Genomic DNA, 25,326 nt, shown 5'->3' on the forward strand with positions numbered 1-25,326 from the left:
ACTGTGGCTGAATTTTTGATTCAAAATCAAAAACAAAATCAAGACATTTTGAAGGAAATCCAACTGCTGCAGGCTGAAAATGAGCAACTAAAGAAGGAGATGAAAGAGAAAGATGATCGCATCAAAAACTGGAGGATTTGGCAGAAGAACTGGATCAAAGTGGGCGCGCAAACGATCTCATCGTCACCGGGATCCAAGTAAGGCCACGCACACATTCACAAGTTGCGGCCAGCAGTGCTCAGGATGACCCTGAACCAAACTACGAAACAGTTGAACAGCAGGTAACTGCTAAATTACAAGAATTGGGAATAAAAGCGGAACCGCAACACATCCACCAATGCTACCCGGTACAATCTGGAGGAAGAAAACCGCCAATGGTCCTCTGGAAGTTCTCCGATAGGCAATCTTAGGCAATCTTGCCCTTCCTATCTCCTAAAACGATCTAACATTTTTTTTTAAATGATAACCAAACCTGCCGGAATGTCGAAATAGCTGGAAAAATTGTGGGTACCTGGACCACTAACTGCAAGATTCTCATCAAAACACAAGACATGGAAACCAAAGAGATCAAGCGCGTCGAAGAGCTGGTAGCATATGAAAACTAATCATGACCCAGTTATCTGACTCTATGCCTTCATCACAATTTAGAAGATCAATTTGAAGATTGTTCCAATGACCCAAATGATATACAGTATTTGATCCTGACAAAACCATTTACAACAACAGACCTGAAAAATGTAAATACTACACTAAAGACCAATACAAAAACTCTTTCAAATTGGAAGGTAAGCTTTCATTAATTCATTTTAACGAAGTCTCTACACGAACTTTGAACACATCAAGGATTCTTTATTTATTTAATTTGGCAAGAAGTTCAACATCGGAAACATGGATAAAGGATAACAAAGGCTCTGACTTTAACTTTCAAGGATACAACATGGCAAGTATGCACAGAACTAGCAAAGTTAGGGGAGACGTTTCTTATTAACATGGAATACACATAAAAGTCAACTGAAAAATAAATTAGCTAGAAGCATCTCTATCCTTTTCAGAGCTCAAAATGTACTAGATCAGAGGGCCCTTCAAATAATTTATAGTGCACTAATTTTACCATATCTGACTTGTTGTGCGGAAATTTGGGGAAACACTTATAAAGGCCGCCTGCATCCTCCGATGGTCCTTCAGAAAAAAAGCAATACGGATTATTCATAATGCTCCCTACATAGTTATTTATTAAATCCAAATAAAAGCGCTATATAAGTATAACACCATTTACCATTTACCATATTAAACATTTATGATTTAATAAAATTCAAAACGGTACAGATGATGTACAAAGCATCTAAAAATAGCCTTCCGTATAACTTACAAAGTTGCTGCCAGGCTAGGTAATCAAAATACGATTTGAGAGGAGAAAATGTATTTCACCTTAACTATGCCAGAACAACACTAAAATTACTTTAGATTCCCTACACTGGTGTTCAACTTTGGAATGACTTGGATTCTGGAGTGACCAGCTCAGGGTCGTTGGCTGTTTTTAAGAGAAGATACAGACAACTTATATTACACAGTTATGCTGCTAAACCAATCTAACCTTTGGAAATGATTAGAACTGTGGACAAGGGGAAAAGTCTGGGTGACAAGTCAAAACTGTAAATATAACTTACCCATAGCAAAGAGGGGCGGTGGGGGGCAAAAACCCCCAAAACAAAACATTACTGAATGCAAACATGGATAGACTAGACATCTAGACAATTATTTGGCTCTGTAAGCGTCGTACAGACAGCAAACTGTTGATAATAAGTATTCTAACAAAACTGTAAAGACATGGAACTGAGTGCTCTGGACAAGATCTTATCTACAATGCGAACAGAAGCTGGACAACGCCCATGTCCGGGCAACACTTTCAAGTCTGGATTTATGGAGCATAGCTGGGGAAAATGGTGGCCGCTGTGTCTGACCACACTCGAAGTTGAGGACATCGAAGATATTTACCTTTTCGTAACGCTGCTGGCTGAACTGTAAAAAATTGCTGTAAATTTACGGCCAATTTTGAACACTAAAATACCGTTTTTGTGTTAAACAGTTTAATATTGTAGTTAGCAATGCATTATGGGGAGTTGGCAATGCATTGTGGGTTACCAGCATCAAAGCAACAAGACAAATCCTGTACATGGTATGTTAATATTTTAATTATATGACATTACCGTATTTTTTGGAAACCAAGTTTTTACTGGAAAATTGGAGCATGGTCAGAAATCTGACAACTTTTACGTTGTGGCTCTATAGACTATGTTTTTTGCCAATTTAAATTAAAATAATTAGACACCGCAAACAATTTGCCACCAAATCCTGGAGGACCTCATTACCCATAATTTGGATGTTGGAGACTCTTCAGAGGATTATTTTAGATGACATATGCTACTCTTTAGTGCTTGTTCTTCAACTTATATTGGGATTTAAGTGTACCAATTTATAAACGGTAATGTTTTTAAGTCTTACTCATATTACCTAAAATATTTTATATTAAACTAAAGTTCAGAGGATTGCTGGATAGCGATATATAATATTGATGTTTATTCGTCTGGAGTGCCTGTAGAGGGCAGTTTTCTATTGTTTTGCAAAAGATGCTGCTGAGTGAATGTTTTCGGGAAATAAATAAAAAGTGTTTGCCAGTGAGCGGTTAAAAAGGCAAAATCTGAGTGTCTCATATGTATCCAACAATGGAGTTATAATACGATAAAAAAATTTAAAATTATTTCTCTATTTATATTATTATTTACACAATAAATGTATTATGTTTTGATTATGTTAGTAGTTTTAAATTTTGATGTTACAAATGTTAGCTAAATGCATTAGCCTTAGCTGTAGCGGATGATGTATGGGAGTTGCACCTCCGACTACAACACAATCACATCGATGCAAACACCAGACAGGATGTTTAGTTGGCCGATAGGCTATATTATTATATTATTTGACGTCGCCTCCGTTCTATTCCACTCATATGTTATATATTTCTTGTTGTATCCACACTCTGATCTAAACCGGCCCTTCTCCACTAATTGTAGTATTGCATCACCCTGAAGGCTGATTTATGCTTCTGCGTAGCGGTGACGGCGGACCTACGCCGTTAACGCAGACCCGATTATGACCCTACGCCATAGCCTTACGTGCACCTCCAAAAAGTCCTGACTACACGTCAACGCGCGTGACGTGAACGTCGAGGGACTGTGATTGGTCCGCTCAGAATGTTGTTTCCGGTTCAGCACAACATCAACACCATTTTCAAACATTCGCAAACAACTTCTGTGTCGCCTACACTTCAACATTTGTATTGACAACATTTGTTGTTTAATATTGATTAGCTGCAGCTGCAAATACACACGTGCCATCTCCATTGCCATTGCTGTCAATGACCGGAGGAAAATTAAAGGAATTCGACAAGAGTCCCCCAAAACCATACAAAGACAAAGTCACACCCATCTAGTGGTATGGCGGTGAATTACTGTGGAAACGTCACTGGCTGCGACAAACTTTGTCCCCACGTCACACATGAGACCAATGTTTACATTTGGAGTAAATTAGACAGGTGCTTTTTTTTTTTTTTTTTTTTCAAACTTGCTTCTTCATGTTGAAGAACCCATTCGAAGAATAGGGGTATTATGGACAATTATTTTTTCGCGCATTTTTATAAATGTACTTAAAAATGAATGAATGTGGTTGGCTGTGGAAGGTTTTTTATTATTTTTTTAGTTGTATTTTTTTACAAACAAGCAGGTGTGGATGTAATTATTTATTCCCGAGGTATTAGGGCAGGTTCCTCTGTTTTGGAAAACCCTGCTTGGTGTAGACATGGCCGCAGAAGCATAAATCGGCCTTTAACCTGCTGCCACTCCACCTATCAGGGAATTCATCTTTCAATCACACCTAATTACCGCCACCTGCAACTTGTTACCAGCTGTGCATTTAAGGCACGGCCTCCCAAAGTCAGTTTCAGTTCGTCAACGATTCAGCACACTCCTGCTCGTGATTTGTCCTTGACCGATAACCACTTCTGACCCAGCCTGTCCTGCTTGACCTGACTACACCAGAGTTCCAGCCCAATCAACTTGCTAAGCCTGTCCTGCTTGACCCGACTACACCAGCTTTCCAGCCCGATCAACCTCCTCAGCCTGTCCTGCTTGACCAGACTATGCAAGTTCTCCATTGAGCTCAACCTGTCCTGCTTGACCCGATTACACCAGATCGCCAGCCTGCTCAGCCTGACCTACACGACCCGACTGCACCATCTCTTTAGTTCCTGTTCGTTTTCACTGCCAGCCGACACGATGAAATAAAACCTGTTCTGTTTCGCACCTGACATCAGCATTTTTTTCTGTACTAACTGGAAATACATGCATTCATAGACTGTAAAGTCGTTTTCCCAAAAATACCGCGAAAACACAGTATATCATTAAAAATGCAGCTCCTCAGTTGCCTGCTCTTTTATGTGAATTCTAGTAATACAGGAACATACAGTTTTTCCTGGATTACAGACTACTACTGTTAAACATTTTTACATTGCCAAGACTGTAAAATAATGGTCTGGTAATGGCAATCCTGCTGACAGACTATTACTGTATTTTCTAGAAATACAGGAATCAGCAGTTTTTCTGGATAACGGACTATTACTGTGAAACAGTTTTACATTACCAAGACTATAAAATAACAGTATATAAATGGCAACGCAACCCTGCTGCCAGCTCTTTACCGTTATTTTACACTGAAATTTTTTACAGTGTGCGATTCTTCTGCAAGGGCTGCGAGCCCACTGGATTCATCGGATCCTTGTTAAAGTGACAGATAGCAAAAGGAATTCAGTGGAATCGACCACTACGGCCGGGAGCGCTATCGCTGGAGTGCACGCAAGCCTCAACAGAGCCTGTGATGATACAGTATATCACAGGTGAAGAGCGACCTAGCTGCATCCAACATTGTCACAACCAGAATGGTAATGAAAATTAACATGGAGCTGCGCAACTTAGAGATGACTGTTCGTCGGAATACAACAAGGAATGAACACCGCGACGAGGATTGAATCGACGAAAGGAGGTGGCGGGCACGGGCTGCCATCGGTCCTCAGCTATCCCCTATCCTGGATCGAATCAACAGAATGAACTAGCTCACACTGAAACATGAACTAATCTACTGGATCAAATCAACATAACAAACTAATCACTGCGATCGACAATGACTATTGGGAAGATGAACAACACACAATCAAGGGCAGGGGAAAAAAAAATGTAATCATCACACAATCTGAAATTTCTAAATGTTTATTCGATAATTTGCGTCCTATGTTATACTGGGGACGGGATTTAGTAAGCTTTGGCTTCTCCCGTCAGCGCTTTCTTTTTCGCGTTTTACTGAATATAAACACAACTGAATGCTGTATGTTTGGATCTGTCATGCCTGAAAAGGAAATAAACAAACAAACAAACAAACAAGGACACAGGACAGAGGTTGAGTCAACTTTAACCCATTTCAACTGGCTGCAAGTGTGATTTAGTTATTGTCACCACCTGTTATGTGCCACAGGTAAGTAATAGGTGCTGTTTATTACACAAATTAGAGAAGCATCACATGATTTTTCAAAGGGTGCCAATACTTTTGTCCGGCCCATTTTTGGAATTTTGTGTAAAATGATAATGATTTAATTTTTTTCCCATTCTCTTTTTTTTCATTGCAAGCAACATAGATGAAGATATTACGACCAAAGCATTTGTAATTGCAATCATTCATTTATGGGAGAAATTGAGCATTATCTGACAGAATTGCATGGGTGCCAATACTTTTGGCCAGCACTGTATTTGGTCCGTGGTTGTGATCGTGATGGGACGGACTTAATGCACACACACCTCCACACAAGCACATGTAGGTTTACTCTAAACAATTTTCATACTGTAAATTGCGAACCCTGATGTATTATTATATGATTACATCTTGCTTCACTAAACCTGTCATGACGACAATTGGTCTGCACAACAGTATACCACACCTGTGGAAAAGGTCAAGATTTTTTCCATTGTATTGCAAACTAAGGTGTGCTCCTTAATTAACATCATTAGTGTGTTCCAACCTATGATGACTGGAGGTAAATGGCATGTTACAAAGCTCTATGAGGAGCCTTGTGTATTAGCCTTATACTAATAGCATGATAACCAAAGTTTTTCAGGGCCAGACAGTGGATGATTGCTTAGCATTTCCCTCTTAAAACTCACAGATTTGAACCAGGGCTCTGGCCCTCCTGTGTGGAGTTTGCATTTTTCACTTTGCCAGTGTGTGTTTTTCTGGTTAGGCCTACACCCGTTTCCTCCCACATCACAAAAAAACAAAAGAGATCAAATTAAATCAAATGATTTCTTTGTTTTTGTTGTTGTTGTTGCTGTTTTTCTTAAATTGAGATTAGACACATTTTTTTTTTTTTAATCTAGAGCCTGGCCCAAACAATGTCTTAGTACTGTACACACAGTGTCAACTAACTGACAATATTCACACTATTATACTAAAATACAATATGGTGGTTAGAGAAGCCCAAGTTTTAAAGTACTCTGAAGTGAAGAGTGTTTGCCTAACTAGGAACACATTTGGAACATTGAGCAGATCGTATTTCTCATGATTCTCATAGAAGTATACGTATTTGCAACGATGTTTCAGATAAGAGTTTACCAGTAACTTGTTCTATGATTACTATGGTTGTATTTTAAAATACTCCCAATGCAACAAATAGAAATCCAATTAATCAATTGTGACGTCCCTCCGAAACTCTGAACGTGATTGTTTCTCAAGAAAAAAAGCAATCAATCAATAGCATTGTCCTGGATAAAAAATACAGTCATAATATTTGCTCTCCACGTAACCGGCAAACATGAAAAATTCAAACACACACACACGCACACCCACCCACACACACACAAATATCGGCAGGGCTGTCAGCCACTCACTTTAAAAGTCAGCGCTGAAAACTTACCGTATTTTTCGGACTACAAGTCGCACCGGAGTATAAGTCGCACCAGCCATAAAATGCCCAACGAAGAGAAAAAAAACATTTATACATCGCACCGGAGTATAAGTCGCCTTTTTGGGGGAAATTTACTTGATAAAATCCAACACATAGAACAGACATATCATCTTCAAAGACAATTTAATACAAAAAATACAATAGAGAACAACATGCTGAATAAGTGTACAGTGTACAGTGCATGAACAACGAAATGCGATTATACTGTCCTCACCAGGACGCTACGGCTCCGTCCTGGCAATTTAGCGGGCTAAGCTCCCAAATGACGATGCTGGACGTCCGTATAATTTGCTGAATCAATTTCGTCCTCGATACCAAACAGGTTCACATCGACATAAATAAATGATAATTAGGTGCTTTTACAGCAATGACATGACACACAAACACACAACAGGCTCTAAGTGTCCGATCGCGGGTGGAAAGCACACAACAACAACAGAAAAGATGACACACACAGGGGTTGCCTTTATAGAGATATTTTACAAGCATAAACAATGAACGTAGGTTCGCAGCCGTTTTTTTCTCTCGCTAATTCGCCCACTCACTCAGAGCTACGTAGCTGTTGGTCTTCTTCTGGTGTGTGAGCGTGAAAGCGCCACAATCTAAAAGCATGCATAACAATAAAAAAGGTCAATAATACAATTGAACACACATTGCCAAAGGCAGAACGCGAATGTGGCCATAGCTAGTAAGAGTTATTCAGATAACTATAGCATAAAGAACATGCTAACAAGTTTACCATACCATCAGTGTCAATCCAAAACACCAAAATAACATGCGAAATGATATCATAATGTGTTAATAATTTCACACATAAGTCGCTCCTGAGTATAAGTCGCACCCCCAGCCAAACTATGAAAAAAAACTGCGACTTATAGTCCGAAAAATACTGTAATCCTTTTCAGCATTAAAAAAACAATCCAAACATACAGTTGGAAGAGGACTGGTCAAGGACTGCTTTCATCCCAGGCAATGATCTTTACTGAGACAGAAAGACTTTTAAAACTGAAGGACAACAAGGTGGACCTCTTCAAAAAAGTAGAAGTTTTTGTCCAGAAGGATCGTCTCATGGATTTTATGTACAAGTAAAGGCAAAACCATAAAGTTATTTATTTTGGCTTGAAATAAGTTAAAGAATTCAGTGCCTCCCTTGTTATGAACCTCACTGCATATCACTAGTGTTGTCAGAGATTACTTGAAAAAGCAATTGAATTACTGATTACGTCTAAAAAGTAATCTAGTTACTTTACTGATTACTTTATCATCAAAATAACTGTTAATTTAAAAGTAATTTATCAGTGACTTTTTACCAATTTTTCTCCCTTTGCCCCCTCAACATAAGAATGACAAAAGCAAAATGTTGAAAACTGAGTTTCCCATAAATGAATTTAAAGGGGAAGATCAGAATTTTCGAGTTAGCGAAGTTTTAATTACTTTAATAATTAATTAACTTTAATTGGAGTTGATTTCAAACACCATTGATTCGCGCTAGCTTAGCCACTCTGACACGAACAAATAACTGGCAGACTGCATGGAATTTGTTATAATCGACTCTACCGACTAATTAAAGCCTGCTAACTCAAAGATTACGCCTAAAGTCGAAAATTCTGAATTTCGGATTAGGGTTTAAGGGTTCGGGTTGACAACATACCAGTGCCAATGCAAAACAATGCAATTTGACTGCACAATAATCAACAACACACAGACACACACACAAAGAATTGCACAGTGTAATAAACACAAGGGTGGAGGCGAACGCGGATGCGCCCGCACAACTCGGAAGTATGCCGTACAAACACGCGGTCAATTTGGCCACCAAACGTGGCAGCAACTAAGGACTTTACACTCAAATGGACTAACAACACATCCCATAGATGCTCAACGAACATGTCACCTCACAGCATAAATGTGCTACACGAATATGATATAAACAATGCTTGCAAACTTGGAGCGATGACTACCTGCCATTGCAACGGCAAAGCTCCGAAACAACCGCGCATGTAGGGGTCGAACCTATCACTGGAACCCTCCAGAATGAAGGAAAAATACGTCATTCATGGATGTACAGAGATAAACATTTCCTGCTCAACATGTGGCTGCACTCGGCTCAAATGTGCACCTGCGCTGGCAGCCTGGCACACGCCTTTCTCATTCCCAAAACACTTAGCGCGTGTAACTTGAGACCAAAACAGGAAGTAACTGTCAGCAGTTACCATGGAAACGAACACATATTGGTAAACTTTCTAGTATTTTCTATTCAAAATGCTCTTCATGCATGACTACAATATTCTTCATTCTACATACCTATGAGGCAATAACAAAATAGTGACACACAGACACTAAGGAAAAAAACTTTAATCAGGATACTGGTTTGGAAAAATGAGCACGGTAGATTAGTCGTTACTGAAAGAACGTAATCAGATTACAGTAACAGTTAGTGACAACACTGCATGTCAGTGGTAATCGCAAATGCAGGCGTCCTCTGCCGGAGCGTGGCGTTCATAAACGCACCTTAAACGTAGTGTGAACGGGCATAAAATATAGTCCGAATTTAGAAGGAAAAAATATTATCCGTCCTAGTGTAGATGTAGCCAAAGTGTACACCAAATTTCCCTCGTCACTATACACTGCATAGTCCTCATTATACAAATATCAATCCTTTCTTACTGTGAGTGGATCTTTTTGGATTGGCCAAGAGAAAAGTAGCTCCCATAGGAGAAAAGTTTGGCTACCCCTGCTTTAAATATGTTTTACCATCAATATATGTAAATTTATTCTGTTTTACACTTTTTTTTTTTTTTTTTTGCACGATATAATAAAACAACACAAAAAAGGGGCCGATTTTGATTTTTAATGATCGAGCACCATTCTGAATAAGCAATACATGATGAAATTGGTGCAAGGGAAAATAAATGACACTCAAACATGTTGTCATGCTCTGTTATTTATTGAATTTGTTGGAAAGACACCCACGGAAATTAGCTTGAAAAAGAAGAAGGCAGTTACAGAGAGACAAGACATGAAGCCAGTCGTGTCACCATCATGGCCCCTTGATTTCTTAGCAATTATTAAAGTGTAAACTTTGGAATCAGGACTAATGACATATAAGATACCAAGATGATAAAAATCCATGATTAGAGAAGGTTGCAGTAACATTAGATAAACTGATTAGTGGCAGTCCGTTTTCTCCGCAGCTTTGATGCAAACAAATGGGTTGGCCTCAGTGCAAGTGTCATCATTCCACAATTCGTTTGCTGGAAAACACACAAACAGGTTTGGTGTGCCACATTTACAGGAAAATGTAAACCATGTACTATAGTTTTCTGTGCAATTTTGTTGTTAGAAAATACCATTTCACAATTGTAATGTATTTATTATTATTTTTTTTTTAGAAAATCATTATTTGTTTCTGTGCGGAAAGATCATGGTGTTCCTGTCTCTTCTTTCTGATATTGTAGCCTCACATAATTGAAAAATACTTTTGCACTACCTAGCAACTCTCAACCTGGTTGAATTTGAACTGTTGTCTTACAAGTTTTTTTTTTTTTTTTTTTTTTTTTAAATCTATATTAAGTGTTTCTCTGATATCTTTTGCGCTTGCCCTGTCTCTTATCTTTTCAGGATTAACATTCTCCAAGTGACATTTGTTCTTAAATTTAACAACACTATAAATTAATTCATACAACAAAGAAAGACATTTCAGCCAATATTCAATTTCTGCTTCAGAAAAAAATTGTTAAGGATACATACCATCTGCCGCGATCTCTACACAGTTTTCGTTATCGCTATTGTTGTCAGGCTGGCCAACACCAAAGCTTTTGAAATTCACAGTTTCGCCATCGGTCCATACAAAGTCATTTTCCTGTACGACAAAGTCACATTTCAGGAATGAGTTAAACCTAAAAAGTAAACTTGCAGCATAGAGCGCATGAGACAAGGAAAAAAAACTGAATTGTAATAACTAAGAGTATTTCTGATTCTGAATTATCTGACGGTCAACTTTGTCCAACATCTTTTCTGGAACTATTGAAAATGTTTGAACCTCTAGGTAGAACTGCTATGATGACGACACTCAGGTCTATACTAAGTATAGTATGAAAAAAGGACATAGGATTGTTCTCAATATTGGTAAGGACTATATGACAGCATAACCTGCATGAACACTTTTTGCTGCGGACGGGACTTCAATAAAACCAAACAGATTAGGTGAAGGTCAGGGTTACATTTCTCACAAATATGAATCAATGGGCTAAATGATCAAAGCAAAATATATCTGTATTGGCACATTAATTTTCACCCTGCAAATTTATAACATCTTAATCTTATATCTTTTCTTAAATTTTATTGAATTGTTTTCACCATCTTGTTTTGACTGTTAAAGACTAATTAACAGATTAATACGTCAGATTATTCCACTTAAATTAAGTAAATATTACCATTTGTTTTTATTAAGCCCATGCATCTAAAAGTTGGTCATTTTTTACCTAAATCCACAAATATTTGCTTTCAAATAATGTTTTGAACAATATCTATTCTCAAAAAAAGATTAAATATACTAATTTTTTGCTTAAAATAAGTCTATTAAGCGTATTTTCAGCTAGCTATTTATTTTATTTTCAAGAAATCCAAGTGAGTAAATTTTACTTGAAGCACTGGTGGATCATTTCACTTCACTCAATATTTTCTGTTAGAAATAAGGAAATTAAATATAACTGAAAAAATCATCTTAGGAAATCACAAAATGAATAAAAACGGAGTCTTCCTTCCGGTAAAACACTACTGCTTTTGTCCGCAAGCACAGCCAAACTCGACAAAAATGAAATCTATTTTGGGCTGCTTTGAGACCACATAAAATAAAGGTTAAAATTAGGGAGAAGGGGGCAATCCTCGGTTGACTACAATCCTCAAAGTTTAATTAATGTTAACAGTAGAAAATACATACTGGAGGATATTTCTCTCAAATCAGCTTCCAACTTGAGTTCAGGAAATTCACACAGATTAATGCTATGCTAACTCTGATGCAGGTCGGGCTTTCAGTAGCAAAATAAGTGTTGTGTTTCCCATCTCCACAACATTGACATCTTCTTACATTACTTACAGTGGCTGCTGCTTGCGGAGAAAAAACTTTTAATATTCTTGGTCTTCGAAGGGGGCAGAGGAGGCGGCATGTTGTATATGTGTCAGGGCTAGGGCTGTGACTGTGCGTGTGTGTGTGTTGGGGGGGGTCAAGTCATCAATGTTCATTTGAAAATATAAAATGGACTGGCACATTTGGAAAGTGAAGATGGGTCAATGTAAGTCTGAACATAATGAAAGTAATTCACTTAACAATGGTAGGGTCAATTCTATCTTACAACATATGTGAACACAATTTAAATAACCTTTATAACTGAAATCATTATATAATGCAAATATGGTTGCTTCAAAGTTGGTGGGGACACTTTGAGCTGTATGTTTTTTGTTTCTTTTGTGTGTGCATGCTCGAAATAAAAAAGTTTCATCATCATCATCATCATCATCATCCTGAAAAGTTGGTAGTGCTATGTCCCTACCATCCCCACACCAAACCTACGCCCTTGGTATTAAGTAAGTATACTAAGTATACTTCATTTCAATAAGTTACTGAAATGAATGTGTGTGAAAGGCACATTCATTTTCCACATGGCACATGCACATAGTCAGAACCTTTGCACAGTTAAATGTTTCACCTCAATTGCATCGTGGAGTCCAATCCAAGTGTCCACAACAGAACCAGCAGCCTCCCGAATCAGCTCAACAACGAGTGCATTTTCCTTGGCGCTGTTGATGGAGACCAGATTCCCGCCAAGTACGTTGCAGACGCTCTGCATTCAAACAATTGCATTAAACAATGAACATACACTTTAAGAGGCATTTTCAGAGCTGTAAAACGTATTCACAGCTACTGTATGAAAATCTCCCATACCTCTGCATCAGAAAATGACCTGGCATCATGTTGAAAGACGTAACAGTACATGTCCAACTGAGTCCAGCCTTTTGGGCACTCAGTTTCTACAACATAATTGTTGGGAATCATGATTAATTATTCATCTTAAACATGAGTAGGATTTAATCACAACTACTTCCATACCTTGTTTTCTAGGTTCCCCCTTTGAAGACGACATAGTAGAAGAGAACATATAGTATGTTCAGTTAAGAGAGCAAAAGATGAAACTATCACATAGAGTCACATAGTCATAATTACTTACTGCTTGGGTCAGTGCAATGATGGCACAAAGAACAAACAGGTGACAATGATCCATCTGTGCAATTACAGGAAAAAAATATTATTGTTTTGTACTGGTTTGACTCTTATTTTAAAGTATGGTTGAAAGCTGCTCATACATGGACAAAAACCTGATTGGAATTAAAAAAAAAAAAAAAAGAAAAAAAAAAGATTTCTGAATGGAATTAAAAAAAAAAAAAATTAAAAAAAGGATTTCTGATTGAATAGTCTTACCTTTGCGGTTTTGATGTTTTTGCGAAGGCGGACAGCTAACAAATGATTTGTACCTAAACTGGAAAGTTTTGGAATGTGAGCCCCTATAAATGCCACATGACACGTTTGACAAGTTTAGAATGTTTAAGTTAACTCATAACTTCTCAGAACCAACCCCCTTTAGTGAGAATAATTATATCGTCATCCAGTTTCTAAATTGTTCATGCTTTTCACAGTCATGGGTAGCTGGGGATTATTGAAGATAATATCGGCTGAAAATCAAACCTAATGCTTTATATTACAGTTTTTTCACAATCAACCTAACACAAACCCAATACCTCTGACACATTTCCACAACTCTAGCCATTATATTAACCCATTTCTTGTTTGACACAAACTGCATGCAGAGGACACGTTTACAAAATGTTTCAACTTCTTTTACAAACAAGCTCTACCAAGGCCAAAATTATTGACTTTAACTCACAAATTTACTAAGGCTTTAAAACAGTATGTCAGAACAGATAACCTCATGGTCTAAATTTAACCATGAGGCTTAAGTTTAGGTGACCGGGCCAGAGAGGGGCCAACATCACAATCTAAGCTGTTATATTCAACAATGGAGTAGTGTTGCACAAATGTGAGATGTGAGAGATGTGGTCCCTACAAGACCAACCGACTGCTATCGTTCTTGAAGGCACTAGATGACAAAATTGTGCTGGAAGCAGACAGGGGGCTGGATGGCCTTCCAGTCTATTGTTGTGTTTAAAATCGTTCAACCCCCACAGTGGATAAGTGTTTTTGCAAGTTTGACATCCATTTTTCATCTTGTTTCTGATCACATCAAATGATGACATGTCAAGTAGACAAATGCACCTAAAATAAAATATTTTTTGTAATATTCCAATAGGTGGCACGGTGGCTGAGTGGTTAGCACGTCTGCCTCACAGTTCTAAGACCAAGGGTTCAATCCCGGGCTTCGGCCTTCCTGTGTGGAGTTTGCATGTTCTCCCCGTGCCTGCGTGGGTTTCCTCCGGGAACTCCGGTTTCCTCCCACATCCCAAAAACATGCTTGGTAGGCTGATTGAACACTCTAAATTGTCCGTAGGTATGAGTGTGTGCGTGAATGGTTGTATGTCTCCTTGTGCCTTGCAATTGGCTGGCAACCAGTTCAGGGTGTCCCCTGCCAACTGCCCCGAGTTAACTGGGATAGGCTCCAGCACCTCCGCGACCCTCGTGAGGAGAAGCGGCATGGAAAATGAATGAATGAATATTCCAATAAATGGCCTTTCTGTGATTACCTCATTGACAAAATTATCCCCAAGCCCCCAAGTCTACCGCTCTGAAGAACAAAGGTTTCCATCAGGTGTTGTCAAACAGCTGATGAAAACATCTGTAGATGTGAACGGAACCCTAATGAGCAGCAATTAAGCAGATTTAAATGGACTGTGACAGGACTTCTTGGCAGTTAATGGCATCTTTACAACGTGGTGAAGTTCAAGGAAGGGTCAAAAAAGGTTAGAGAGGAGGTCATTTTGTATCTCTAAATTGACATTTCTGAGTCCATATAAAAATAAAAAAAACAACAAAAAAAACAAAAAAAACAAACAGCTTTTATGTATTTTATTTTATGTAACATTTCAATCTAAAAACCTTCAGTGCAGCACCATAGGAAAGAAGTGTTGGGTTGTGGGCTGCAATATGGAGGAGGATGGAGCACTAGTTCATGGACAGCGACAAGTTCACCTCCCCCGAGGAACTTAAGGAGAAGATCAAGATAGAGATTCCTACTACCTACAGGCAATTTTTGTCCACAGCTAGCTGAAGATAAAAGAAACTTTGGCTCTGAAAATACATTTTTTCGCCGGCAAATTAATTTTTTAAATTTGATTTTCATTTCGTTTCAGTGGGAGTCGGCAATTACGCCGGCTACCAGGCCAGGAAGGTCTAGGCCAACTCCTCTGTGGCTGAATGCTGCAAGCAGGAGCTTGCCCAGCAGGAGAAAATAGAGCACTGTGGAGCTCAAGAGGGGTGACCCGCCCTCTGTGACGTTCGACACCCTGGTTGAGCTCGTCGACAGGGGAGAGCTGAAGACGGGCCGGGCGGTCCTTAAGCGGCCATCTCTCCCCCATGGTCCACATGGCCAAACTTTGTTTTTGTTGAATACAATTAAGATGAGTCTGCATGCTTTCCTTATGTATGAAGTTTCTGATGTGAAAATTGAGTGATTTATTAGCTGTTGAAAACTTATGTTAAAATTGCACTAAATTAAAAAAAAAAGTTGCCATTTCGGGCAAAAACTTAATCCTAAAAATATAGGTGATTATTTCTGCATTTGGTGAGTTCAGTGCAACTAGCGTACAATCTGAGAATTTTATAGCCATTTTAAGTTTTGTTATATAAAAAATAATTAATTAGAATTCTATTCATTTATTTATTTATTTGAATTTTTTGATGCCGCTGCTCTTGGAGACTCATATATGCTTAAGGGAGGTGCCTGTTTTGGTGTTAAGTCGCTAGCGGCTTTGGTTTTGAAACTATTTAAATTTTAAGTTTTTTAAAATAGGCTTCCTATGGATTGGCCCTGCGCCCCGTGTCCTGTCAACTGATAGTGAAGTCTAAGGACTGATATAAGGTTTCTGATGGAGGAAGACAGGTGTTGGTTTTTGGTTGATTTGGTGTATAGTGTTAGTGTATTCTTGCATTTTGAAAACTAGTATCGCTCATTGTGTTCTGATGATTGACAAAAACGGCAATGCATTGAACTGAAAGGTCTGGTTTGGGCTGATAAGTTTTAGAATTCACTATGTGGACACTAAAATATTTGGCATGTCTCTAACTTCACACCCAAACAATTAACCACTTAAACAACAATTTCAATCATCTTGTTGTTCCATCTTTGTCAAAGTTGTCTATACTGACATGAGCGAATGCCTTAATGCACTGGTATGTAATTAACCCTATACAGGTATGTATGGTCTGACAGCACAACTGAAACTTAGTGTGTGTTGCCGCAAACATAATTAGCCAAAATGGAAACACGTTGCACCTCGGTGAGATCAATCCTATCTTCTCGGTTTTGTATGTCTGTCTGATCAGATCGACTAGGGCTATACAAATAAAATTGAATTGAATTGAATTTACTATATTTATTTTCTATATACTATTTAATATTTTTCTTCCGTCACTCTTGGTTTTATTTGATGGTGAAAAAGTTCCCATTTTTTGTGTCACCTTGTATTTCATAAGACTTAATTTTGTCCTGGAATGTTGTATGCATTATGTCACATGACGCAGCGGACGAGTTCAGTGATTTTAAATTAGCTCCTCCCTTGTCAGAAAAAGAACCACATTTTCTCCGTAAAGTACAGAGTGTTCCAAAATGTTTGACCCCATTACGTAGGCCAATAATTTTGACAATTTTTGTTGGAATGACCTCAAATTTTCACAGCTTGTGTAGAAACATTTCAAGTTTTTGTGTGTGGCATTTCTATCTTTTCAGGTTAAGAAACGATGTTCACTTCAAAATAAAAAAGGCAGGCATTTTGCAGGCGGCGCTCATATTGAACATTTATGAAAATCTGTCATAAAACTAAGAAATATATGTACTTTTCTTTGTAAATTTAACCAATAAAACTTATGACCTTCAACATAAGTGTATATAGTTTTATTAAGATCCATCAATTAGCATGGGCATTTAGAATGCGGTCAACAATTTTGGAACACCCTGTAGTCAAAACAATATCCATCTACCCATTTTCTTCTTAACTCATCTTGTTCAGTTTCAGAGTCATGGGGAATTACAGCCTGATTTCGGCCACGGAGCACTTAACCCTGGGTAAGGAAACCAGTCATTCGTGGGATCCAGTAAATAGACAGCAAACGTTTTGCACTCACTTCTACACTGAGTGGAAATGCAAATAAACCACAACACTTTTGGTTGGTGTTAAAAAACTATAAATAATAAAATATATTACACATATAAAATACTGTGTCTGATGCGTCATTATGCTGGAATGTTCATTCTACTCAAGTGCTTTTCCTATATGTGTATATATATACAGTGGGGAGAACAAGTATTTGATACACTGCCAATGGGTTTTCCCATTGGCAGTGTATCAAATACTTGTTCTTCCCACTGGATGTATATATATATATGTGTGTATATACAGTGGGGAGAACAAGTATTTGATACACTGCCAATGGGTTTTCCCATTGGCAGTGTATCAAATACTTGTTCTCCCCACTGTGTGTGTATATATATATATATATATATATATATATATATATATATATATATATATATATATATATATATAAAACATACATACATACGTGTGGCGGTTTTATGGAACAAAAGACTGGACTCTGTGGTTAATGTTATTAGACTTTGGGTAGATTGGTGCATTGCTGTACACAGTCTGACAAGGAACTTCTCATTTTAAATGTTTACCGGGTGACCCCCAAAAAAGTTTACACTGCCATAATACAACTTAAATGCAATGTTTATTCAGTTTAGAATTAGAATTTAATCACAAATTATACATTATTGTAAAGAACATGTACAGTACACTCTATTTTTCAATGTGTCCTCCCTTAAGTGTCACAACAGCCTCCAGGCGCCTGCGGAACGCTTGACAGGTCTTCTTTGTGTAGGATGCTGTCATCTTTTCCCAAGATCTAACAATGGACCTCTCCAAGGCTGCCACAGAAGTTTGTGGATTCTTACAGGCACTGCCTCCACAGGTGCCCATATGCTATAATCCAAGGGATTGAGATCTGGACTCTGGGGTGGCCACACATCACCTTGTCAATCAACTTTTTGGTCCGCACAGATCGGGTTTTCCAGACCCAGGTTTTCGTGAGGCTGTTCCAGTATCTTTCAGCTTCTTTTTAACTTTGTTGACTGCACACCTGGATATTCTCAGATTTGCTGCAATCTCAGTAGGTGTCAGACCGGCACGCAGCAATTCAGGTACAGCTAAAGTTTTCTTCATTTTCAGCAGAAGCACAGGAATTGTAGAGACGAGAGATTACCAGCTGCATTGAGTGACCTTAATGAATCACTTAAGCATGACAACCTATTTAGATATGTTTCAATGGCTTTTAAACAAGCAGTCAACTGAGTGTAAACTTTTTTTTGGGTCACCCTGTATACCCCATATGAATGTCGGGATAATGTTGATGATTATATGGATAAGATGGCATTTATTGCTTCTTTAATGAATGCGCAATACACTAATATTTTTATAGTTGGGGATTTTAATGCTGACATTTCAGATAGCGGCTCCTTGTTAGCTAACCACCTGAATCATCTCTGTAGGGATAATGGGTTGGTTCTATCCAGTAGGGAGCTCCTGCCTTCTGGCAGCTACACCCATATAAGTGAGGCATGGCATCATGGCTAGATCATTGTATATCAACAGTGGATGCTCACACGTCATTGGCACAGATGGAAATTATATATAACATTTCTACTTCAGATCACATCCCTGTGAAGATGGTTATAAGTTTTGCCAATGTCCCGAATACTGTTAATGTGAAGAGAAATTTTAACCCAGATCTGGTTGTCTGGTCTTCTCTTTCTGATGATGGCATTACTTCCTATACTTCCGACACCGATGTACTGCTGAGCAACTTAAATCTGCCCAAGCAAGCAGTCATGTGTAGAAACAATAACTGCTGTGATCCCAGTCATAAAACAGATGTCATAGAAATGTATAATCGCATTGTGTCAGCACTACTTGCTGCCAGTAAACCCCTTAGTACGCATAGAAGGAGGAGTAGAATTAGGCCTGGCTGGAACACTTACAGTACTGTGCAAAAGTTTTAGGCAGGTGTGCTGCCTAAAACTTTTGCACAGTACTGTATATATATTTTTTAATTATTACATTTATTAGGATCATGGAAGCTTCCACTTGGGGAAAATATATACATACAGTATATCCTGTATATACATAATATAATAAAAATATACAGTACTGTGCAAAAGTTTTAGGCAGGTGTAGCTGAATTTTATGCAGAAGCCTGTGAAGCTACCAAGGCTTGGGCTTCGGCAGGTAGACCCAGGCAGGGCCCCATATTTGAATATAAGAAGTGTACGAATGCAAAATTTAAATATGCTCTACAGTACATCAAAAAGAACGAACAAACATTGAGGGCTGACTCCATGGCCAAGAAGTTATTTTGTAACAACACTAAAGCCTTTTGGAAGGAGGTGAGGCTTGCTACTAATTGCAAACCCTGCTTACCTTGCTCGATTGATAGCTTCTCAGGTGCTAATGCAATTGCTGCTTTTTGGCAACAGCATTACGAAAATCTTTTTAATTGTGTACCAACTGAACACTATCAAGTGGGCAATGTCGAAGAGGTGTCAGTGAGGTTGGATGGAGAGTGTTTGTGAACAGTAGTCTTCAGCTCTTTCCACAGATTCTCGATTGGATTCAGGTCTGGACTTTGACTTGGCCATTCTAACACCTGGATACGTTTATTTTTGAGCCATTCCATTGTAGATTTGGCTTTATGTTTTGGATCATTGTCCTGTTGGAAGATAAATCTCTGTCCCAGTCTCAGGTCTTGTGCAGATACCAACAGGTTTTCTTCCAGAATGTTCCTGTATTTGGCTGCATCCATCTTCCCGTCAATTTTAACCATCTTCCCTGTCCCTGCTGAAGAAAAACAGGCCCAAACCATGATGCTGCCACCACCATGTTTGACAGTGGGGATGGTGTGTTCAGGGTGATGAGCTGTGTTGCTTTTACGCCAAACATATCGTTTTGCATTGTGGCCAAAAAGTTCAATTTTGGTTTCATCTGACCAGAGCACCTTCTTCCACATGTTTGGTGTGTCTCCCAGGTGGCTTGTGGCAAACTTTAAACGAGACTTTTTATGGATATCTTTGAGAAATGGCTTTCTTCTTGCCACTCTTCCATAAAGGCCAGATTTGTGCAGTGTACGACTGATTGTTGTCCTATGGACAGACTCTCCCACCTCAGCTGTAGATCTCTGCAGTTCATCCAGAGTGATCATGGGCCTCTTGGCTGCATCTCTGATCAGTTTTCTCCTTGTTTGAGAAGAAAGTTTGGAAGGACGGCTGGGTCTTGGTAGATTTGCAGTGGTCTGATGCTCCTTCTATTTCAATATGATGGCTTGCACAGTGCTCCTTGAGATGTTTAAAGCTTGGGAAATCTTTTTGTAACCAAATCCGGCTTTAAACTTCTCCACAACAGTATCTCGGACCTGCCTGGCGTGTTCCTTGGTTTTCATAATGCTCTCTGCACTTTAAACAGAACCCTGAGACTATCACAGAGCAGGTTCATTTATACGGAGACTTGATTACACACAGGTGGATTCTATTTATCATCATCGGTCATTTAGGACAACATTGGATCATTCAGAGATCCTCACTGAACTTCTGGAGTGAGTTTGCTGCACTGAAAGTAAAGGGGCCGAATAATAATGCACGCCCCACTTTTCAGTTTTTTATTTGTTAAAAAAGTTTAAATTATCCAATAAATGTTGTTCCACTTCACGATTGTGTCCCACTTGTTGTTGATTCTTGACATAAAAATTAAATTTCATATCTTTATGTTTGAAGCCTGAAATGTGGCGAAAGGTTGCAAGATTCAAGGGGGCCGAATACTTTTGCAAGGCACTGTATGTTTTAAAAGAATTGGTCAACACCTATTTGAGGAAAAAGGGGAGCATTTTATCTCCAATTTTATTCAATTTTTATATGAATGACCTGGTATCCTGGTATCTGTTGGAGCCATGCACCCAGCTTGGGGGTTACTGCCCCTAGTGTCCCGATAACTACTGGCACCACTGTTGCCTTCACTCCCCACATTTTCTCCAAATCTTCCTTCAACCCGTGATATTTCTCCAGCTTTTCGTGTTCTTTTTTCCTGATGTTGCTATTGCTCGAGATTGCTACATCTATCACTACTGCTGTCTTCTGATGTTTATCTATCCACCACCACTATGTCAGGCTGGTTGGCCACCACCAGTTTACATAAATAAATAAATAAATAAATAAATAAATAAATAAATAAATAAATAAATATATATATATATATATATATATATATATATATATATTTATCATCACTGCTTGTCTGTCTTTGACATTCTTGTCTAGAAGCAAAGTAATTTACTGGCAGTGAATACTCTTATGTATGCATTTAATACTGTAGTTATAGTTTGACAGAACAATGTTATATTTGCAAACACGGTATATTTGGCCTTTATTGTTTTCTAATTTATTATTACATGTAGTATATGTCACTCCTCATGACTAGTTCACATTCATTCGGATGAGTCTCGACTGCTATGCATTTGAATTACAGTAAACCTAGTTAACTGTGGATGTAACATTCACTACTGAGATCGTTGGAAATCGATGAGCTCTTAAACTGAGCAAACAGATGAGATAGTTTTACTTATAAGCCTTCCCGCACACTTTAAAAACAGTCAAACTTTTAAAAACACGCATACTCATCTATGTGTGTGAACACACCAAAATCGGTCCCAAGCATTGAATGTGTAGAAAATAACAGGCTCATAGTAAAATAATGACGTGAAATTAAAAAGTTTTTAACTCAGTAAAAATACACACTATAATTTAAAAATATGATGATGCTGAACTACCAGTAATGATGCTATTATAATAAGGATTATAGGTATTATAACAACACACATATTTCTGATATGCTGATTGAAGATATTTACAATATGTGCAACATTTTATACTGTTCATATGTTTTAAAATGTAACAATAAAAGGTCAGAAGTTTTTTTGTTGATTGACTCCTAATACATGTTAAAACAATCCATCCATCCATCCATCCATCCATCCATCCATCCATCCATCCATCCATCCATCCATCCATCCATCCATCCATCCATCCATCCATCCATCCATCCATCCATCCATCCATCCATCCATCCATCCATCCATCCATCCATCCATCCATCCATCCATCCATCCATCCATCCATCCATCCATCCATTTTCTTCTGCAATAAAACACAGTTTCATGCTCAGAAATGATTGCCAATTTATTGAGAGGATACCCATGAAAATTAGTGACAGCAACCAAGTGAACAACCCTGTCCATGAAAGAAATCACAGATATTATGTTCAACGTTACTGTGATTAGAGAAAGACATCATGATGGAAGATATGATGGTGATATGATGAATTAGTGACATTTTTTCTTGTTCACAGGTCTGATGCACACATATGGATTTAAATCTGTGCATTCATCATCGTCCCACATCTCGTCTGCAAGAAAAACAAAAAAAGATTTTAAACTATTTCACTCTCACAGAAAATGCAAAGCATTTTTTTTTTTTTGGCTGTAATTTTTTTTCTACGGTAGTTTAAATTTAAACAGTAGGAAAAGACACTTAATCAAATACAGTACACAGATACATACAATTCTGAATGATTTTTTTTTTTTTTATACGAACCATCAGCCTCGATCTCAACACAATCTTCACCGCTGCCACTGTCGTCTGGCTGGCCCATACCAAAGTTTTTGAAATTAACAACTTCTCCATCGGTCCATACGAATTCGCCCTCCTGGAATACAAAGCCACATTTTAAGTACTTACATCTAAAGGCTGCATAAGGAGTGCGGAACACTTAAGATCGAGGGCTTTGAATAATTTGGCGTCATTTTCAGTTTTTGCTGTAAATATTTAACAAATGTCAACATGATCAAAAGTCAGTAGACTCTCAGCTTTCACCAAGGAAAAAGTTTATTTTCTCTGTTTCGTCCAGGTTGAGCTAAACGGACACGTTCAGAGAGCTATAACTACGAGAAAGAAAGACACTCATCTTTATATAAATGACACTGTAGGATTTGTGGTATGCTTTTTTTCTTTAAATTTGTGACACGATTGAGACTGACTGACATTCAATTTTTTTTTTCTTAAACATGGAAAAACACTCTGAGTGAACACAAGTGACTTGATTAAGCTAGAACGTTTGCACTGATCAAAGATTCACCTCAATTGCATCATGGAGTCCAATCCAGGTGTCTACGACTGTACCAGCACCTTCCCGAATCAGCTCAACAACGATTGCATTTTCCTTGCGACTGTTGATGGAGACCAGATTCCCACCAAGAACGTTGCAAACGCTCTAATGGTGAAAAAAACCAAAAAAAACCCCAAAATGATAATAAGGTTTATTTAGCAAATAGATAAAATTTGAACAGGCCAAAAAGGTGTACTGGATTTAAAAAATGCCCACTTCAACAGCCGTTCTTATAGAAGTAAAATGTTTTCACAACTCCTGTGTAAAAGTTTCACATACCTCTGCATCTGAAAAGCTTCTATTATCATGCTGATAGATGTAGCAGTACTTGTCTAGCTGAGTCCATCCTTTGGGACAATTGCAGTCGTTCTCTGAAACATAATTGATGAGTATGAAATGTCTCTGTAGACATATTACATAGTGTATATTTCTTATTTAATCCCAGCTAAATACATACCTTTTGAAGAATGTCTCTGCGAGGATGATGTACAAGAAGAGAAAAATGTTTCAATTTGGAGAGCAAAACACAGACCTATCACAAAGAATTTTGTCATCAGAAACTTACAGATGCTGTGGTCAGTGCAAGGATCCCACAAAGGACAAACAACAGGTGAAGACGATCCATCTGTGTGATGATAGAATGACTTTGTATGAAAGAGATCTCTTGCTTTGGATTTGTATGATAAGATAACAAATGTGAACTTGAAAAAAGTAGAATGTAAAATTGAGTAATCTTACCTTTGGAGTCTAAATGCTTGGTGCTGAGAATGACGAAGAGGAGATGTTTTATACTTAGACTGACTGTCTTGGAATGCTGCATCACAGGTCACATGACATGTCAAACGAGTTGAGTATGTTTAAATTGGCTCATCACTTGTCGGTAAATGAACCCTAATCAACGAGGGTAAATCATATTTGTCTCTTGATTTTTCTACATTGCTTGCCCAGTTAAGGGTCATATTGAGCTCAAGTCCATCCCAATGGACATCAGTCAAAACGAAAACAGTACACTTATTGGTCACCAGTCTACATCTCGAGATCAACAGACATTTATACTCACATTAGCATAGTCACCGTCTGGAAACTGAATCCGCCCGGGCGGCACTGAAGTCAGGTGACTGAACCCTTAGACACCCACCAGGCCATCAAATAATTCTAATTCTAAATTCTAATTTTTTCCCCCTCACAAGATACTGTTTATGACCGGATTCAGCCATATTCTGTATTACAGTAGCTCATGTTGCGATCAAACCGTTTCTTTACCGTAAAAGATTTGCAGCGATGTGGATTGATCAAAAGTTGACTCAGAAAAAAGTTTGGGTTCGGGACCAGTACTTCTCTCACTTGATGGGAGCCATCTCAACACAGTTACCTCTTTTATGTTATAAGACTGATTAAATAAAAGTGGGAATGCCAAACAAGTCTTGCAAATAAAACGCAGAAGTTTAATCCAAATACAAGGGCATAGGTTTGGTCTCAACAGCATAAACTGCATGAACACTTTTTGCAGGGGATGGGATATTAGTAAGACCAAACAGATTGGGTGAATGGGGTCAGGGCTTCATTTCTCATTAATTTGAACCTAATTAATTGAAAGGCTAAATGATCAATGCAAAAATAAATATATTGTGACTCATACTAACTTTCATATACAGTGCCTTGCAAAAGTATTCGGCCCCCTTGAACCTTGCAACCTTTCGCCACATTTCAGGCTTCAAACATAAAGATATAATATTTTAATTTTTTGTCAAGAATCAACAACAAGTGGGACA

The 25,326-nt window shown here is 38.2% G+C and overlaps 2 protein-coding genes across 2 annotated transcripts; both read right to left on the reverse strand.

Moving 5' to 3' along the window:
* Positions 1-10,007: 10,007 nt before the first annotated feature.
* On the reverse strand, positions 10,008-13,688 carry LOC130912565 (galactose-specific lectin nattectin-like). The gene is made up of 7 exons (XM_057830731.1): positions 13,539-13,688; positions 13,288-13,341; positions 13,170-13,188; positions 13,005-13,090; positions 12,769-12,903; positions 10,811-10,922; positions 10,008-10,314 (listed from the first exon to the last, which is right to left on the reverse strand). The coding sequence occupies exons 2-7, from the start codon at positions 13,339-13,341 to the stop codon at positions 10,229-10,231; spliced, it is 492 nt and encodes a 163-aa protein (XP_057686714.1). The 5' UTR covers positions 13,539-13,688; the 3' UTR covers positions 10,008-10,228.
* Positions 13,689-22,570: 8,882 nt separating this feature from the next.
* On the reverse strand, positions 22,571-24,299 carry LOC130910499 (galactose-specific lectin nattectin-like). Its single transcript, XM_057827864.1, has 7 exons — positions 24,293-24,299; positions 24,120-24,179; positions 24,012-24,027; positions 23,834-23,925; positions 23,525-23,659; positions 22,984-23,095; positions 22,571-22,795 (listed from the first exon to the last, which is right to left on the reverse strand). Exons 2-7 carry the CDS (start codon positions 24,177-24,179, stop codon positions 22,713-22,715), a joined length of 498 nt encoding a protein of 165 aa, XP_057683847.1. The 5' UTR covers positions 24,293-24,299; the 3' UTR covers positions 22,571-22,712.
* Between the last annotated feature and the right edge of the window lie 1,027 nt (positions 24,300-25,326).

The sequence above is a fragment of the Corythoichthys intestinalis genome, chromosome 2 (assembly GCF_030265065.1).
Source record: "Corythoichthys intestinalis isolate RoL2023-P3 chromosome 2, ASM3026506v1, whole genome shotgun sequence".
NCBI classification, from domain to species: domain Eukaryota; kingdom Metazoa; phylum Chordata; class Actinopteri; order Syngnathiformes; family Syngnathidae; genus Corythoichthys; species Corythoichthys intestinalis.

Bases quoted from the DNA above. Each gene is read 5' to 3' on its own strand.
- LOC130910499 (XM_057827864.1), bottom strand. From the start codon at position 24,179: ATGGATCGTCTTCACCTGTTGTTTGTCCTTTGTGGGATCCTTGCACTG. The intron at 23,660-23,833 runs GTATGTGAAACT...TTTCACCATTAG, and splicing joins GAAGCTTTTCAGATGCAGAG to AGCGTTTGCAACGTTCTTGG. The intron at 23,096-23,524 runs GTGAATCTTTGA...TTTGTATTCCAG, and splicing joins GACTCCATGATGCAATTGAG to GAGGGCGAATTCGTATGGAC.
- LOC130912565 (XM_057830731.1), bottom strand. From the start codon at position 13,341: ATGGATCATTGTCACCTGTTTGTTCTTTGTGCCATCATTGCACTGACC. The intron at 12,904-13,004 runs GTATGGGAGATT...GTTTGAATGCAG, and splicing joins GGTCATTTTCTGATGCAGAG to AGCGTCTGCAACGTACTTGG. The intron at 10,315-10,810 runs GTATGTATCCTT...TGTGTTTTCCAG, and splicing joins TGTAGAGATCGCGGCAGATG to CAAACGAATTGTGGAATGAT.